The 16,849-nt window shown below is 39.2% G+C and overlaps 1 protein-coding gene across 1 annotated transcript; it reads right to left on the reverse strand.

Moving 5' to 3' along the window:
• Window positions 1-12,804: 12,804 nt before the first annotated feature.
• Window positions 12,805-14,676, reverse strand: LOC107616642 (C-8 sterol isomerase). Its single transcript, XM_016318595.3, has 3 exons — window positions 13,730-14,676; window positions 13,497-13,646; window positions 12,805-13,421 (listed from the first exon to the last, which is right to left on the reverse strand). The coding sequence occupies exons 1-3, from the start codon at window positions 14,408-14,410 to the stop codon at window positions 13,140-13,142; spliced, it is 1,113 nt and encodes a 370-aa protein (XP_016174081.1). The 5' UTR covers window positions 14,411-14,676; the 3' UTR covers window positions 12,805-13,139.
• Between the last annotated feature and the right edge of the window lie 2,173 nt (window positions 14,677-16,849).

A 16,849-nucleotide genomic window follows, 5' to 3' on the forward strand; every position in this document is an offset into this window, starting at 1 on the left:
GTGAGTAATTGCCTCCTTAAATCTCTCACCCACTTCTAGAAGAGAGATTCCAACAACCCTAAGATAAAGGGACGGTTATTCACCATCAGAAGTGGAACTACTTCAACGGTGGTTATTGGATACTCTCCATAAATACATTGTCTCACTCAGGTAAACCTAAGTTCCAGTACTCTAAACCTGCTTAACCCCTTGCTGACTTAGGCATCGGAGTGTCTTGCAGGTACCACGCCCCCACCTATTCTAACACATACATACAACTCGGACGGCGGCTCCTAGACGTGAACAAGTCGGAGACCACCCTCCTCTAGCGCTTGGGCCTTACCAACAAGTCCAACCACCATCCAGTTCTAGGTAAGCCATAGAACATTGGCGCCGTTACCGGGGACCTAGAAGAACAACCAGTGATGGCAGACGACCAGCATGAAGATGGACACACCGCATCGGAGTCTGTGTAAGAGTATCAAGATACAGTCAACAATGACAGAGCAATAATATCTCTGCAAGGAGCAGAAAGACAACATAGAGAGGGTCCCTCAGGCAGCGTCCAAGACTCAAGAAGAATCTCCTCTGAGGTGCACAAGGCAGAGAAAGAGGGACAACCTCACTCTGCCGATCTCATGGGGTTGCTACACGGCCACCAAAGACAGCTAGAACAAGAGATGGAACGACAGCGCGAAGCGGAGAGAAACCTAAGGAGAGAAGTCGAGCGACGAAAAGAGCTTGAAGAAAAGCTCTTAAGGCTGGAATCTAACCTCCGAGATAGGGGCTCTCGCCCTGATCGAGAAGACACCCCATTGGGGGGAGAAGATCCGTTCAGTGAAGATATCATGAGGGTTAAGGTTCCCAGAAGCCCTGACATGGATCTGTATGACGGAACTACCGACCCAAAGCACCACCTCAGCAACTTCAAAAGTTGGATGTACTTGGCCAACGCCTCAGATGCTACTCGCTGCAAAGTCTTCCCGACTACTTTAACGAAGGCGGCGATGAAGTGGTTTGACAGTCTCCCCCCAGGTTGGTAACTAGCTTTGATAACCTTTCACGTAAATTCCTTACACATTTTTAAATTCAGAAAGACAAAGTCAAGCATGCACCTAACCTACTAGGAGTAAAATAGGAGGTTGGAGAACCCCTGAGAGACTACATGGAAAGATTCAATAAGGCATGCTTAGAAATTCAAGACCTGCCCACTAAGGCAGTGATAATGGGCCTCGTAAATGGACTCCAAGAGGGACCCTTCTCTCAGTCCATCTCGAAGAGACACCCGTCCTCTTTAAGTGATGCACAAGAAAGAGCTGAGAAGTACATCAATATGGAGGAAAACGCCAGGCTACGAGAACCCAGCTGGCGACTAGGACACCCCAACCAATCAAAAGAAAAGGAGAGGGAGCCCAAGAAGAAGGAAGAGGTCGGGTCCGAGAGGCCCAGAAGATATCATTCCTACACTCCTCTACGAGTTTTCCTAGTCAATGTCTATATGAAAATTTGTCATACTGAAAAGCTTCCTCCCCCGCAACCAATCAGAAACAAAAAGGGGGGGGGGAGGCGCAATGAATACTGCGAGTACTATAAGTTGTATGGACACTACACTAATGATTGCTACGACCTGAAAAATGTGATAGAAAAACTGGCCAAAGAAGGTCGGTTAGACAGATATCTCATGGAAAGGTCGGACAATCATGGAAAAAGAAAAAGAGATGATGAAGGTCACATACGAAGAAGTTCGCCCCCACAGACCCCTGAGCGACGCATACATATGATATCCGGAGGCTTTGCCGGGGGAGGTGTAACTAAATCATCTCGAAAAAGATACTTGAAAGAAGTCTACCAAGTCGGGAGTGAAGGACCCGACCTCCTAACTATTTCATTCACCAAAGAAGATGGACAAGGCATTGGGCCTGGACATGATGACCCAGTAGTGATCACTATGATTCTCGCCAATGCACACCTACATAAAACTCTGACCGTTCAAGGAAGCTCAGCCGACATTCTGTTCAAACTAGCATTTGACAAGCTGGGATTGGACGAGAAGGAATTAAGGGCTTATCCTGACACCCTCTTCGGGTTAGCAGACGCCGCCATCAAGCCACTGGGCTTCATTTCCCTGCACACTACTTTTGGAAAGAGGGTGAAATCGAAGATTTTAAGCATTGACTTCATTGTTGTCGATGTAGCTTCTACCTACAATACCTTAATAGGCAGAACAATCCTAAATCAGCTTGGAGCAGTGGTTTCTATCCCCCATCTTTGCATGAAGTTTCCAATACCAGAAGGGATATCCACCATCAGAGGAGATCAGAAGTTGGCGAGAAAGTGTTACAATGAAAGCCTTAACCTAAGGGGTAAAGGCAAAGAAGTCAATACCATCGAGCTCGGAGAAGTCAAGAGTTAAAGAAGAACTACGACCACAGCCCGGAGGAAAGATCGAAGAGGTGCGGATCGGACAAGAGGTCGGAAAGAACACTAACATAGGAGCCAGTCTAACAAAAGAACTGAAGTAGAAGCTGACACAGCTCCTATAACAAAATTCTGACCTCTTTGCCTGGAAAGCTTCCGACATGCCTGGGATAAACCCCGAGCTCATGTCACATAGATTGGCTGTTCATCCGGGATCCCGAACTGTCCAACAAAGAAGACGGAAGCTAGGAGCTGTGCGGGCTCAAGTGGTCGAAGAGTAAGTACAAACCCTACTGGAAGCAGGCTTTATCAGAGAAGTCAAGTATCCGGCCTGGCTGGCAAACGTGGTGCTGGTCAAGAAATAGAATGGCAAATGGAGGATGTATGTCGACTACACGGACCTTAACAAAGCGTATCCAAAAGACCCATATCCTCTACCAAATTTTGATACCCTAGTGGACTCCAGATCAAGGTATCAATACTTGTCATTCATGGACGCATACTCGGGGTACAATCAAATCTCGATGTACAAGCCAGACCACGAGAAGACATCATTCATCGCGCCCAGAGCAAATTATTGTTACGTGGTCATGCCATTTGGATTAAAAAATGCAGGGTCACCCATCAAAGGCTGATGAATAAGGTGTTTGCACCTCATTTGGGAGATTTGATGGAGGTGTATGTAGATGATATGCTGGTGAAAACCAAGGATGACGCCAGCCTCCAGGACGACCTCTCGAAAGTCTTCGCCACCATAAGAGCACACGAGATGAGACTGAATCCCGATAAGTGCACCTTCGCAGTGGAGGCTGGAAAATTTCTAAGATTCATACTAACACAAAGAGGGATTGAAGCTAACCCCGACAAGTGTAAAGCAGTCCTGGAAATGAAGAGCCCGACCTGCTTAAAGGAGGTCCAGCAGCTGAATGGCCGACTTGCAGCTCTATCCAGGTTTCTAGTAGGATCAACATTGAGATCCCTACCGCTTTTTCTCTACTGAGAAAATGGTGCCAATTCGAATGGACTCCTAAATGCGAAGAGGCTTTTCAGGAGTTCAAAAGATTTTTAAGCCAACCTCCCATTCTTACCCGGCCAAAAACAGGGAAAGAACTTGTATTATACTTAGCTATCGCCGAGAAGGCCGTAGCATCAACGTTAATACGAGAAGATGAGGTCGGACAACATCTTGTCTACTTTACAAGCAAGGTTTTACAAGGCCCTGAGCTGAAGTATCAAAAACTTGAAAAGTTTGCAAACGCCTTGATAGTAGCATCTAGAAGGCTTCGGCCTTATTTTCAATCTCACACCATAAAAGTTCGAATGAACCAGCCCATGAAGCAAATCCTTCAAAAAATAGATGTTGCGGGCATAATGGTTCAATGGGCTATAGAGTTACCCGAGTTCAACTTGAAGTATGAAACTCGGACAGCCATCAAAGCCCAATGCCTCATCGACTTCATGGCCAAATACGCAGGAAATCAAGAGGAGACCTCCACAACCTGGGAGTTGTATGTGGATGGTTCCTCCAACAAAGTCGGAAGTGGTGCATGCATAATACTGACTAGCCAGGAAGGAACTCAAATAGAAGTCTCCTTGAAATTTGAGTTCCCAGCCTCCAACAATCAAGCATAATATGAAGCCCTAATTGCTGGACTGAAGTTAGCTAAAGAAGTCGGAGCAACCAAAGTAATCGTCTTTAGCGACTCTCAAGTCGTGACTTCTCAGATTAACGGAGAGTACCGGGCTAAAGACCCAAATATGAAAAGGTACTTAGAAAAAACTATGGAGTATCTTGGGCGATTTCCTGAAACCGAGGTGAGACACATAACTCGGGAGCTTAACAGCAGAGCAGACGCCCTCTCTAAGTTAGCAAGTACCAAACCAGGGGAAAACAGTAGAAGTCTGATTCAATAAACTCTACAAGAACCCTCAGTCACGAAGATATAAACCAAGCTAGACGTCTTAGAGGTTTCCATATTAGACCTCATATGGATGACTCCTCTGATCGAATACTTAAAATTTGACATATTACCGGAGGAACAAAAAGAGGCCAAGAAGATTCGGAGGGAGGCACAGAATTACACAATGGTGAAAAGCGTCCTCTACAGAAGAGGAATATCTACACCATTGTTAAAATGCGTCCCAACTTCTAAGACAGAAGAAGTGTTAGATGAAATACATAACGGCATCTGCGGCAACCATTTCGGGGCAAGATCTTTAGCCAGAAAGGTTATCCAAACTGGATTCTTCTAGCCGACTTTGCAAAAAGATGCCACCAACTTCGTGAGGAAGTGTCAACCATGCCAGATGCATGCTAACTTCCACGTCTCTCCCCCAGAAGAGTTAATTAGAATAACTTCTCCATGGCCTTTTGCAAAATGGGGACTGGACCTACTTGGGCCTTTTCCTCAGGCGTCTGGACAAGTTAAATATCCCATAGTAGGAGTAGACTATTTCACAAAGTGGATTGAAGCAGAGCCTTTAGCTACCATCACAGTACAAAGAAGTTGAAAGTTTCTTTAAAAGAATATCATTACTCGGTTTGGAGTCCCCAACTCTATCACCTCAGATAATGGTACTCAATTTACCGACTTTACATTCAGAAATTTAGTATTTAACATGAAGATCAAGCATTAGTTCACCTCGGTCGAGCACCCCCAAGCAAATGGGAAGCCGAAGCTGCTAAAAAAGTTATATTAGCAGGGCTTAAGAAAAGACTTCAAGAAGTAAAGGGAGCTTGGGTCGAAGAGCTCCCCCAAGTATTGTGGACCTACCGGACTACACCTCATTCTACTACTGGAGAGATACCCTTCCGACTCGCCTATGGCATAGAAGCCGTGATCCCTATAGAGATCAACGAGCAAAGTCCAATGGTGAGATTTTACGATGAGGTCGGCAATGTTCAAGCTCACAAAAAAGAACTTGAATTGCTCCTTGAAGTCCGAGAACAAGCCCAGATATGAGAAGCAGCGTTGAAGCAAAGGATGACGAACAGATATAACAAAAAGGTCATTTGAAGAGGCTTCGCCTTAGACGACTTGGTTCTGATCAGAAATGATATCGGCGTAAACAAGTCGGGCGAAGGGAAGCTCGCCGCAAATTGGAAGGGACCCTACAAGATAATTGAGGTCTTAGGAAAAGGATACTATAAGGTATCTGACCTAGGGGGATCAGAGCTTTCCAGATCGTGGCACGTCTACAATATGAAGAGATATTACAGCTAGAAGCGAACCTCCCTCCCTGATGTACTCTTTTTCCCGAGTTCATAGTTTTTTCCGAAAAAAAAAAAAGGGTTTTCCTGAAGGGAGTTATAACGAGGCATCACAGCGAGGGTTAGGGCGTAGAAATTGCAACCCCTTAGTAGCAAAAGCATCCTTAAAATTCCATATTAGATTTAGTAATAATATATCTCTTTATATTTTCCTCTTATCTTTCTCTCTAAAATTTCCATTCATCATTTCTACGATATGCACTGACTTAAGCTCGAAAAAACGCAAGAATATGTTGACCGACTTACATGGTTGGCAAGATAAAGCGACAAGGTACAAGTCAATGTAAAGAGGTTATAAAAGTCGATCATGACAAATTCAGACACAATATAGCTAAACGACTTACAAGTTGAAAAGCCAGAGTAGAGTAAAATGTATCACAAGAATAACTTAAGTCATATAAACGATCCAATAGGCAAAGAAAAATTGAACGTACGAGGCCAAAGTAATGGAAAACAAAGAGATGCGAGAGTTCCTTAGGGAATCTATTATAAAATTTTTTCATAAAGACTTTGCCAAAGAAAAAGATTACTTAGCAAAAGGTTTTCCCAGAACCGGAAAAGCTTCACATAATTAAAGCTTTCTGTCCAAAGATCGAAACAAATATTTTTTACAAAAATTTGTAAGAACCTTAAAATCATTCAACGGAAACAAGAATTGTTACTTTGTTAAAGGCCCTATCCAAAAGGACCAGAAACAAAAAAATTGTTGTTAAAAGACCCTATGAAAAAAGGATCAAATATCAGGAACCACAAACGCAAAATATAAACAAACAAATATAAAAAGAGTTCAAAGGACCCACAAGCCGGGCCTTAATAGCTTCAATTACTTCAGACCAATGAGGGGGTTTGAATCATCACCAAGAGAGGAGGTCGGAACTCCAGCCGTGGAAGTCAGAGGGGTCGGAGGGATCTCTTCGGCATTAGGAGCTGGAATCACCTCAGGAGTAGTCGAAGAATATGGCATATCAACCTCACGATGAGGGGATTCTATTACACGATGCCCCGCCATCTTCAGCACATAATCTGCAGCAGGACGAGGAGGAAAAACAATGGCACCATCAACAACAACTTTGTCAGGGTGCAAAGGAGACAGATCCAAGTCGGGAGCCAGAACCTGAACTTGTTCCTTCAGCACCTCAAACAACACCTCAGTACCATCCGCCACAGACTCCTCCAGGTCCTAGTATCCCCCCCAAGCTTGTCCAGCTCCTCATTCAATTCAATTTTATCCGTAAAAAATTGAACGTAATTCTGTTCGGCCTTCTCCTTCAAATCCTCCGCCATGGCACACTGGCCCATCATCTTCCTCTCCCTCTCCTGGGCCTGGGATAGCTCTTCCTTTAGCTTATTATTCTCCTCCTACAGCCTCCTCTCTTCCTCCTAATACATGGCAACCCTCGCTTGGAGATCCTCCAAAGATTTTGGGTAGTGCTCAAATGAGTTTTGTCAAATATATCAAGAAGGGAGATGCAGACCCCCAGCAGTTCAAATTTCCCCCTGGATCAAAATATTAAGATGATTTCGGATAGCAGCATCATCCATAGCAATCTGGCTGTATGGAAGGATGTGCTTCCTAGTAAACTTAGGGCCATCAAAACCAGCGTCCCTAACAATAGAGGAGCCGCTTTCCATGGTCTTACGGTTTTTCTTCTCAGGTTCCGAGGAGGGTGGAACAAGGGAAGCAGGAGGAGGAGGAGGAGGAGGAGGAGTAGGAATAGGATTCACCAAAATAGGCCGAGAGAAAGAGGTCCCCTGACCAAACCCATGAGGAGGAGGGGTAGTAGAAGCTCCGACTTCCTGTGTAGCAGCTCGGGCGCGAGCATTCTTCTTCGCCTTTTGTACCTTCTAGCAAGCTGCTCTCTACCCTTTTTTCACCATTTCTGAAAAGAAAAGAAAAATTGATTAGCACACAAGTCGGGAATAAATTAATACAAGTCGAAGAAGTGAAATGTGGCTATAAGAGCAAGAAATGAAGGACTACCTAGCTCAGCCCTGACAGAACTCGGAGATTCAAGAAGAAATTTCTTGGTATCCAGGTTTGGAGTCCGTCCCCAAGCCTCTCGAAAGAACTCAACAATAGCCTCCTCTACCCCCATCCAAGTATGCTAAGCTATATTTCTCTACGGGAGAGGCTTCTACCCAGTACAAAGGAAACCGGGGCTCATTATTCTCATCCAAGAAGAAAGGGTGATGGCCTTTAACGGCTTGGACTTTGAAAAATAAATTTTTAAAGTCGTGGAAGGATTCATCAAAGATGAAAAAAACTTTCCAGCCTTGAATGGCTCAGAAAAACACCCATTGTTGTTTGTTTTGTTTACTGAAAGGCTTAGTCAAGTGGAAAAGATAGAAAAAGATTTTTAAAAAGATCGGAAGGTCAAACTCTCGGCTGACAAGCTGGTAAATTTTCAGAAAATTCCAGGAATTGGGATGAAGTTGGGAAGGAGCTACCCTACAGTGGGACAGAACCTCCACTTCAAAGTCAGAAAAAGGCAAGGTAACCCCTAAACGGGTAAAAAGACATTCATACGTAAAAATAAAGTGGGGATCAGTATCATCATTTATCCCACAACAAACTCGGTCCTCAGGATTAGGGGCTACCAACTCATATTTGGATTCGTCACCAATAAGGCTACAGACCCTATGGTGCTTCCTGAGTTTAGTTAGGAAGACGGTATCCACTAAAGGGTTCTCAGAAAGGACGGAAGTATCTACCCATCTCAAGAGGGTCTCAGGAATTTGGGAAGACACTTCGTAAAAAGAAAAAAAATGTACGTGAAAAGGATAATACCTACATTGCGCAGAAAAAGAAGTCATAAAAAAACCAGTCCATAACGAAGAAGTTCTTTTCAAACAGAAGGCAAAAGCAAATAACAGTCATAGAAAAAGAGATCCTCGCAAAAGGGAAAATGCAAAATTCCAAAAATGTTCCTACTACGAACAGTAACAATGCCACACCAAAGAATCTCGCTCTCAAAACATGCAGCATATCAGGTAAAAAAGCAAAAAGGAGATACAAAGAACTAACCTTTTGTGAAGAAGAAGATAGAAAGACAAACACTGCAATGGAAGAGAGAAAACCTGAGGATCTTGTGAGCAAGGAAAAGAGTGAAGGAGCGAAATAGTTCTCAGAAAGCAAATGAAAGAAAGGAAAGAAAGAAGATGGAAAGGCATTTATAATGCACCAGGGGCATAATCATAAAAACGGTTCAGTCATTAAAAGAACACGCTGTTACCAATGTAACCGCCCGCCCACGTGTAAATGCAAAAGCTAAACGGACGCGACGTTTGATTAGACGCGACGTTTGAAAATTCAAAATTACGTCGGTTTCAAAGACTAAGAACCACGTTAGTTTCCCGATTTGAAAGAAGAAATCGACTTAAGCATCCCCGAGTTCAATTAATACTCGAATCCAACTCATAGCTAAGATATCGGACTCGAGTAGGGACACTGTTCATATCCTGACCCAAAATATAAGTCAGGCCCAAATCAAGACAAGAGACCCAATCCAAAAGGATGGCCTTCACTTACTATCCGACCTCCACTAAGAAGTTGGAGTCAACACCAACAAAGCAGTCAACACTTATCCAAGTGAGTAACTGCCTCCTTAAATCTCTCACCCACTTCTAGAACAGAGATCCTAACAACTCTAAGATAAAGGGATGGTTATCCACCATCAGAAGTGGAACTATTTCAACGGTAGTTATTGGATCCTCTCTATAAATACACTGTCTCACTCAGGTAAACCTAAGTTTCAATACTCTAAACCTACTTAACCCCTTATTGACTTAGGTATCGGAGTATCTTGCAGGTACCACCCCACCTATTCTAACACATACATACAACTCGAACGATGACTCCTAGACGTAAACAAGTCGGAGACCACCCTCCTTTAACGCTTGGACTTTACCAACAAGCCCAATTACTATCTTATAAGGAGAGTAATTAACTTTTGCCAATTTATTCTTTGGATATTAGGCTGAATTCTTATGAACAGATCAATTAATATTTATAAAATTTTAGAAATAGTTGCATAAATTAATCCCTAGTCAAAATCAATCTTACTACTATATATTTTATTCCACTATGCAACTCAATAATGCAAATGCAGATATACTTGTTCTACGTCATATAATGGAAGGTTATTAGTCTTTCGGTAATTGAATATAGTTATAAAAAAGCTAAAAAGTAGATGATAACACTAATCTTTTGGTACTTGGTAAAGATGATAACACTAGAGAAGTTGTGATAGGTGATAGCTACTTATCTAGAGTTACTCAAAAGGAATGTGTATCAAAGTTGCTAATAATAACGCGTTTGGATGTATGACGTGCAATAAAATTCTTGGATGAAAGTTACACGCAAAAATTTTGTTCGGCACAATACAACATTCAAGTGAGCTACTATTCAATTTGGCTACTGAATTTGTATATAAATTTTAATTTAATTTTTTAAATTTTAATTGTATCTATATTTAGTCTTTAAATTTTACTAACAAAATTTATATTAATTTTTAAAATAATTTTCGATATATAAATAGTTAGATATCACGCTAAAATTTGTAAAATAATGTTCGAATGTCGTTTTGATTTTAGCTCTCAAATAACAACAAAAAAAAACGATGTCAAATCACTTGTTTTTTTTTTTTTAAATTCAATAAATATCATTTATAATATTATTTTTAGGCTATTTAATTACCAACAAAACAACATTATTTTATGTCGTATACAATTACCTAGCTACTTGAATGAATGGGCGTTTATTTCCAATAGTGTGTATAGTGTTTCCTATACAAAATGACTGTTGTTAGACCTTGCTCTTAATTCAATTTCGAGAATGAAAGCATATAATTTTTTGTTGTGTGAAGACACATGAAGAAGGTGGCATGATCGTCCCCATATAAATAAAGAAATTAAGTGTAACTGTTCATTATTATTGTTATTGTATGATCTGTGAATCTCACAAATTAATCAGTATATGTTTCTTTTCAAGGAAAGCGTGTGGTAGGGCAGCCTCTACTCCAATAAGAGTATACGACTCTCTGCATATATCTTTTTACCCCATCAACACGCACGGAATATATAGGAGAAAGAAACCACTGCTTGCATTGGGAATCTATTTGACCTTACCTTTTTTTGTCAACTTCTTTTCAAATTTGCCTTTAGTTGAAGACACTTGCCATTTAATTTTGCCATTTAATTTCCGTTCAGAAAGTATATAAATGGTAGGTAATTGCTTTGAAATTCAATATCATTTTTTTTTGGTGAAGAAAACGCGGTTATAATTTTGTTTTATGCTTATCCTAATTTACAAATTTGTGCAATTTGATGTCAAATTTATTTATCTTATCAACTCAAAACCTTATATAGTAAGGAAGAAATTCATAACATAACTGAGAATTTAGGTAGCATTTGTTTTGAGGTACTGGAACAGAGATTGAGAGACTGAAACTCAGTGTCATATTTGTTGGCTCAGAGACGGATACTAAAATTTCTGTCTCTGTCTCCAAAATTTCAGTATTTCAGTACCTCCAAAAAGTGGGGACACAGGAGACTGAAATTTTTAGAGATAGAGACTGAAATTTTAATAACATTTTATATCTAAAATACTCTCATTTCAATTAATTAATTTCAATTTTATCCTTTGTACAAATTAAATTAGAGCTTCATTCTTGTTTCAATTTCTGTCTCTCACTTTGCACCAAACAGAATATTGAGATTTATTTTAATCTCTGTCTCTAAATTTCTGTCTCTCAGTATCAGTCTTTCAGTCTCTGTTTCTCTACCAAACGCTACCTTATATTACTGGTCAATATTAGGAATTATTAATTTCCTAATATTTTTGAAAAATATTAGAAAATTAATACTTTTTCACCAATATTAGCCAATATTTAGTTAATATTTTATTTTTATATTATTAGAATATAAAATTTAAAATTTAAGATTTAAAATTTAATATTTAATATTTAAAGTGTTGATCAAATATTAACAAAAAAATAATAAATTTTATTAATTATAGACTATAAGTTATGTTCCTCATTTTTTTTCTACTTCTCTCATAATAATCCACTACCTATATAATTTTGGCATGTGTTCATCTTTGAGGAAAAAAGATAAAATATTATACTTTAATTCAAAAATATTATATACATATAAAATCAGTCACCAAATTATGCAATTTAGTTTGGAAGTTTGAGACTAATGGCATGGAGCTTTAGAGTTTAGCTTATGAAACCCTCTCCACTAATTAACAGAGTTTGAAGTAACGCTCATTTGCAAAACTAGTTCGAGATATTAACGGAAATTTGCATTATAAAGGGAAGTCCAATCGCATGAAATAAACGTGTGTGTTCATCTGTTATTTCTGGTAGACCACCCATATTGTCGACCTAACTGTTACCGCACCGATGTTGGCATTTTTCAAGACTAAGAAACCCATCTCTCCTATGAAATCATGTGACCTAATCATGAAATTATTATTATTGGTTCCTCCTACGTATATAATTACAAAGCATAATGTATAGCCGTAAAGTTACACTACGGTCATATACAAGAACAACAATGTGTGACATACCGACATAGATTTCGTTTCTTCTACAATTTTAATTTTTTTTTGTTGCCATAGTGTATTTTCATTCTTCAAAGTTGCAATCCAATCGGCTAAGGACTAATCCGTCGTGGATCGATAAGAGTTTAATGCTAGCCACAATAGGTCTCTGACTCCGATACTTGTGTATATATATATATATATTGTTTTGTCAGATGGATTAGACGGCCCCTAATTCTAGACATTACTCATGTATTACACACTCACACAACACACTCACACACACTACATGAGTTCATTTAAGGATTCATTTTCCTCTCATATGACTTGAACCCGGGTGCAACTTCTTGTGAGACAGCAAATTCTGCCCCTAGCTCCAAGTCTCTGCTGCGACTCTGATACTTGTTTAAACAGACGAGTAAGTTGACCATTTGACCAAATCAGTTAATTTACTTTTTTTAATTTTTTGTCGGATAGCATAGCTTTCAAACACCTTTTTGGGCAATACCCATATTGGGCCGTACCACAAATCAGGCCCAACCATTTGTTTACTTATGGTGTTTGAACTTCCATTAAAAAACAACTTCCATTACTAACCAAAAAGAAAAAAGGCCTTCCATTAAAATAGACCAAACCAAAAAAATTGAAAAACTTCGATTGAAAAACAACAAATACACATTGAAAGTTGAGAATGTAATTTCAGTTTTTGACCAAATCACATTCTGGCGCCGCTTTCCTCTAAAACAGACGTGGCAAATTAGACTAGTCAACTAATGAGTATCGATCCATGGTTGAAAGAAAAAATGCAAATTAAAAAGAACCTTAGCAAGAAGAAAATGAAGCTTCTCATAAGAAATGAGAACCTGGTCCATGCTAATCTTTATTTGATTGATGATAACTCCAAAATGAGCTTTGCTTGTTTAGGCTTCAAGTTGGGATTTTAATCCCATTGTTTGCTCTGAATTCATTGTATAAAGTATCCTCCACTGCAGCAAGCATCCAAAAACTTTTCTTGACTCTGCCAACAATTCTTGAGATCCTAGATTTAAGGAAGTCCAGTGCTGCTGAATGCAATCTGGTGCAATAGCTTCTTTGATATTGAAGAATCCATGTGTTGGGATGTAATTGAACCACGGAGGCACCCCATTTTGGTTGAACCCATGAAGCATTGGCCTTTCTAACCAAGTAGCTAACATGTCCACCATTCCACTAAATCCAGAGTGAGTGAGTCAAATCAATAAAGTATTAGAAAAGCATAGTTGAGAATCATTGTTAATTAGTTACCTCAGAGAGTCTTCCAGATAAGATAGTGAATGTTGTGGAAGAGAAGCCAGTTGTGAGCAATCCTGATGTCTGCAAAGGCCATCCCCATACTGTTACTTCCTCAATTGCTGATTTGTACAATGTGCACCTTGAATTCAATAGTACACCATCCTGTGTATATGCAATTTCAGTTCTCAATTTTTATTTTTTATTTTCCAATGAATTAATGACGAATAATAAATAATAAATAATACCTTGCTGATTTTCCAGAGGGAATGAACATGGCTGCAATTAGAAACCTTTCCATCAACAACACTTGCCAACTCTTTCTGCAAAAACCTCAACTTTCCATTCAAATCCTGCACATGCCAGCATTTCTCACCAACCCTTTTCACCAATTCAGGTGACAAGGCAGGGCGAATGATCCCAGAAACAATCTTGGGGAAAACAATATCTGCGCACAAAAGGAACCCTAAACCCAGTAGAATTCTCAAGATATTGAGACCAGTGAAACACCATTGTTTTCCCTTCTTCTTGTCCTCCTTCTCGTTATGGATTTTCTGGTTGAAAACCAATGATGATCTAGCAGTGGACTTAATGGCAGGTGTAGAAGATGGTAGTATGTGAGAAGCAGTTGACTTTGGTGTGGACAAATGGGAAGCGTCAAAGGAGATTGGAGTTGGAGTACACTCAAGATTGTTGTTGGGTTTGGAAGCAGAGAGCTTGGTGAGAGAGCTTTTGTGAATGCTCATTGGCATGAGATCAAGGGTGGCATTGATGCTGGCCAAGCAAATCTCGCAGCTGCAATTAGCATCTTTCTTGCAACCAGGGTAGTAGCAGCTGCTGTTGTTGCTGTTCTCAAGGTGCTCTTCTTCTTCTTCTTCTTCTTCCATTGTGGCGGCGGTGGATTTTGAATGCAAAGGGACCCTTCTCATTGCTTCTCTGGATCTGATCGTTATTTCCCCTTTACACTCTTCTCAGTTTTCATTTGGTTCTTGTTAGAAGAATCGTTCAACTTTTGAGTAACTTTTCAAATTTGAATCCCAACGGTCGTATTTGTTGCCATTATGTTTACCGTTTTTTTGAAAAAAATACTCAAGTAAAATGACATACATACCCTTGATGATGGATCCAATATATGGGCTGACCCCATTTGCCAAATGGGTTGATTAATTTCACTAGAATTTAGTAGTGAATTACAAGAAGGGAACTTTTTATTTTTAATATGGTGAAAGGAATGGTGTATACCTGAGTTATGGGGGTGTATGGTGATTCACTGGCGTATGATGGCTGTCCAAGAGAAATCAGACCGTCCGATTAGAGGTACTAAAAACCCTGGGTCCGATTTTTGTACTTGCAGAAAATCTTGGATCCGATTTGTGTACTGGCAGAAAATCTTGGGTTCGATTTGTGCCCCTCTCTCTGCAATGAAATCGGACCCTCCGATTTGTGTACTTTTCACAATTTTGAAAAACACCAAAAATTACAATGTTAAAGTATATCACCACTTCTACTTCCATAACAAAAAAAATTAGCCTACAAGAAGTTGATATATACTTGACCTTTTAATTTAGTTTTTTTGTTTCACATGCAAAAGGTATCGCTCGGTCAGTTAGGTCGATGACTAATCCATCACGAATTGAAATTTCATTTAAAAGTTTGCGTTTATTAATAAATTATTTTATGCACAAAGCGAAATTCAAGTAAACTATCCATTTGACTAACTTAAGTTAGTTGTTAGCCTTTTAATGATGAATAATAAAAAACGAGAGAAGGATGCTTGAAAAAACAGCTAACATGATCGATCAAGCACAGCATTATCCGTGGCATAATGTTTTGTAACTGCTACTAATTAATAATAAGTAGGTCATGGTTTCCTTTCTAATTTGTCCCTTCAATAAATGTGGTTGCATGCTAACTACTAAGCTAGCTAGCTAGGACACGTACAAATGTGAGGTCATTAGATTACAACTCGTCTCACTAAGGAAACTCAACAATGCATGTTGGAGAGTGTCAAGGGGGATTGAAAAAAAAATACCAACTTCTACTCTAACAATGACCTTACATTTATTAAACTGAGTTTACCTGTGTTTGTCAGGTTATGCATCTTCTCCTAATTCACATTGTGAGGTGAAAATTGCTCACTGTTATCCTCGGATTTCGTATATTTAAATATACTCAAAGAATCTCTAAAAGAGATTTGAAAAATGAAAATTGACCTTTACCTAGGTGCACCATGAAATGGACCAATAACTGTGTTACCATTATTATGTCTTCCATTGATCCCGAAATAATGTAACATCTACTTTACTCTTTTTTTTTTTTAGTTTTTAATACATTTGTTAAAATAAAAAATCTAAAAATATTTAACTAATGATAATCTTAACATATATTTCTAAACACGTATTAGTTATTTTATTATGTTTTTGAAATTCTAGCAAGGCAATTATTTTCAAAATGACAACTGACAATTCATTAACATAGAATACGGAAAAAGCTCAGTCAGCATTTAATTTGATTGTTTTTTTTCCCTCTCAATATTATAAAGGGGTATGAATTGAAGGGAAAGTTAATGAGCAACGAAGAGTTTATTGATGGTGTGCTAAAACAATGAAAACAGCGTGGGACATGAACAATTATCGAAGAGATTGCACAATCAATGTTTCCAGATAGACTCCAAAGAATTCTCACGAGTGAGGCAACTCTTAGCCTACTCAAGCATAAATGCCATGTCCTCCATAATTGGGACATTGCAAATTCTAGTACCAACCCATCTGTCCCTCCATATCTATTACCTATCAAATACTCCATCAAAATTATTCAAACTTTAATTATTCTGGCAAAGGGTTATATTAGGTAATCAATAATTTTTTTTAATATCATAAACAGCCATCAATCAAATTAAAATACATTACACCTCTAAAGAGTCCTGCTATGGAGCTAATGGAATATTTATACAATGTGTATAATGGGCTATTTATTTGGCCTAATATGAGTTAAAAAATAAACATCACTCATACTATCCAAAATAACTATCCGGGTACTAAGGTCATGTCATGAAACCACTCATCCTAAGAGCTTAAACTAATGGAAAAAGATAACACTAATGATTATATCTCTAATACCAAATTGGACATCCCTAAACTTCCATTGTACACATTGTACAACTATTCTATTGGCTCCCTATACTTCCTGAGTCCTGCTAGGGAGCCAATAGAATATTTGTACAATGTGTACAATGGGCTATTTATTTGGTCCAATATGAGTTAAAAAATAAACATCACCCATACTATCCAGAATAACCATCTGGGTACTAGGGTCATGTGATGAAACCACTTATCCTAAGAGCTTAAGCTGATAGAAAAAGGTAACAC

Source organism: Arachis ipaensis, chromosome B9 (assembly GCF_059453495.1).
Source record: "Arachis ipaensis isolate K30076 ecotype BB chromosome B9, ASM5945349v1, whole genome shotgun sequence".
Taxonomy (NCBI): domain Eukaryota; kingdom Viridiplantae; phylum Streptophyta; class Magnoliopsida; order Fabales; family Fabaceae; genus Arachis; species Arachis ipaensis.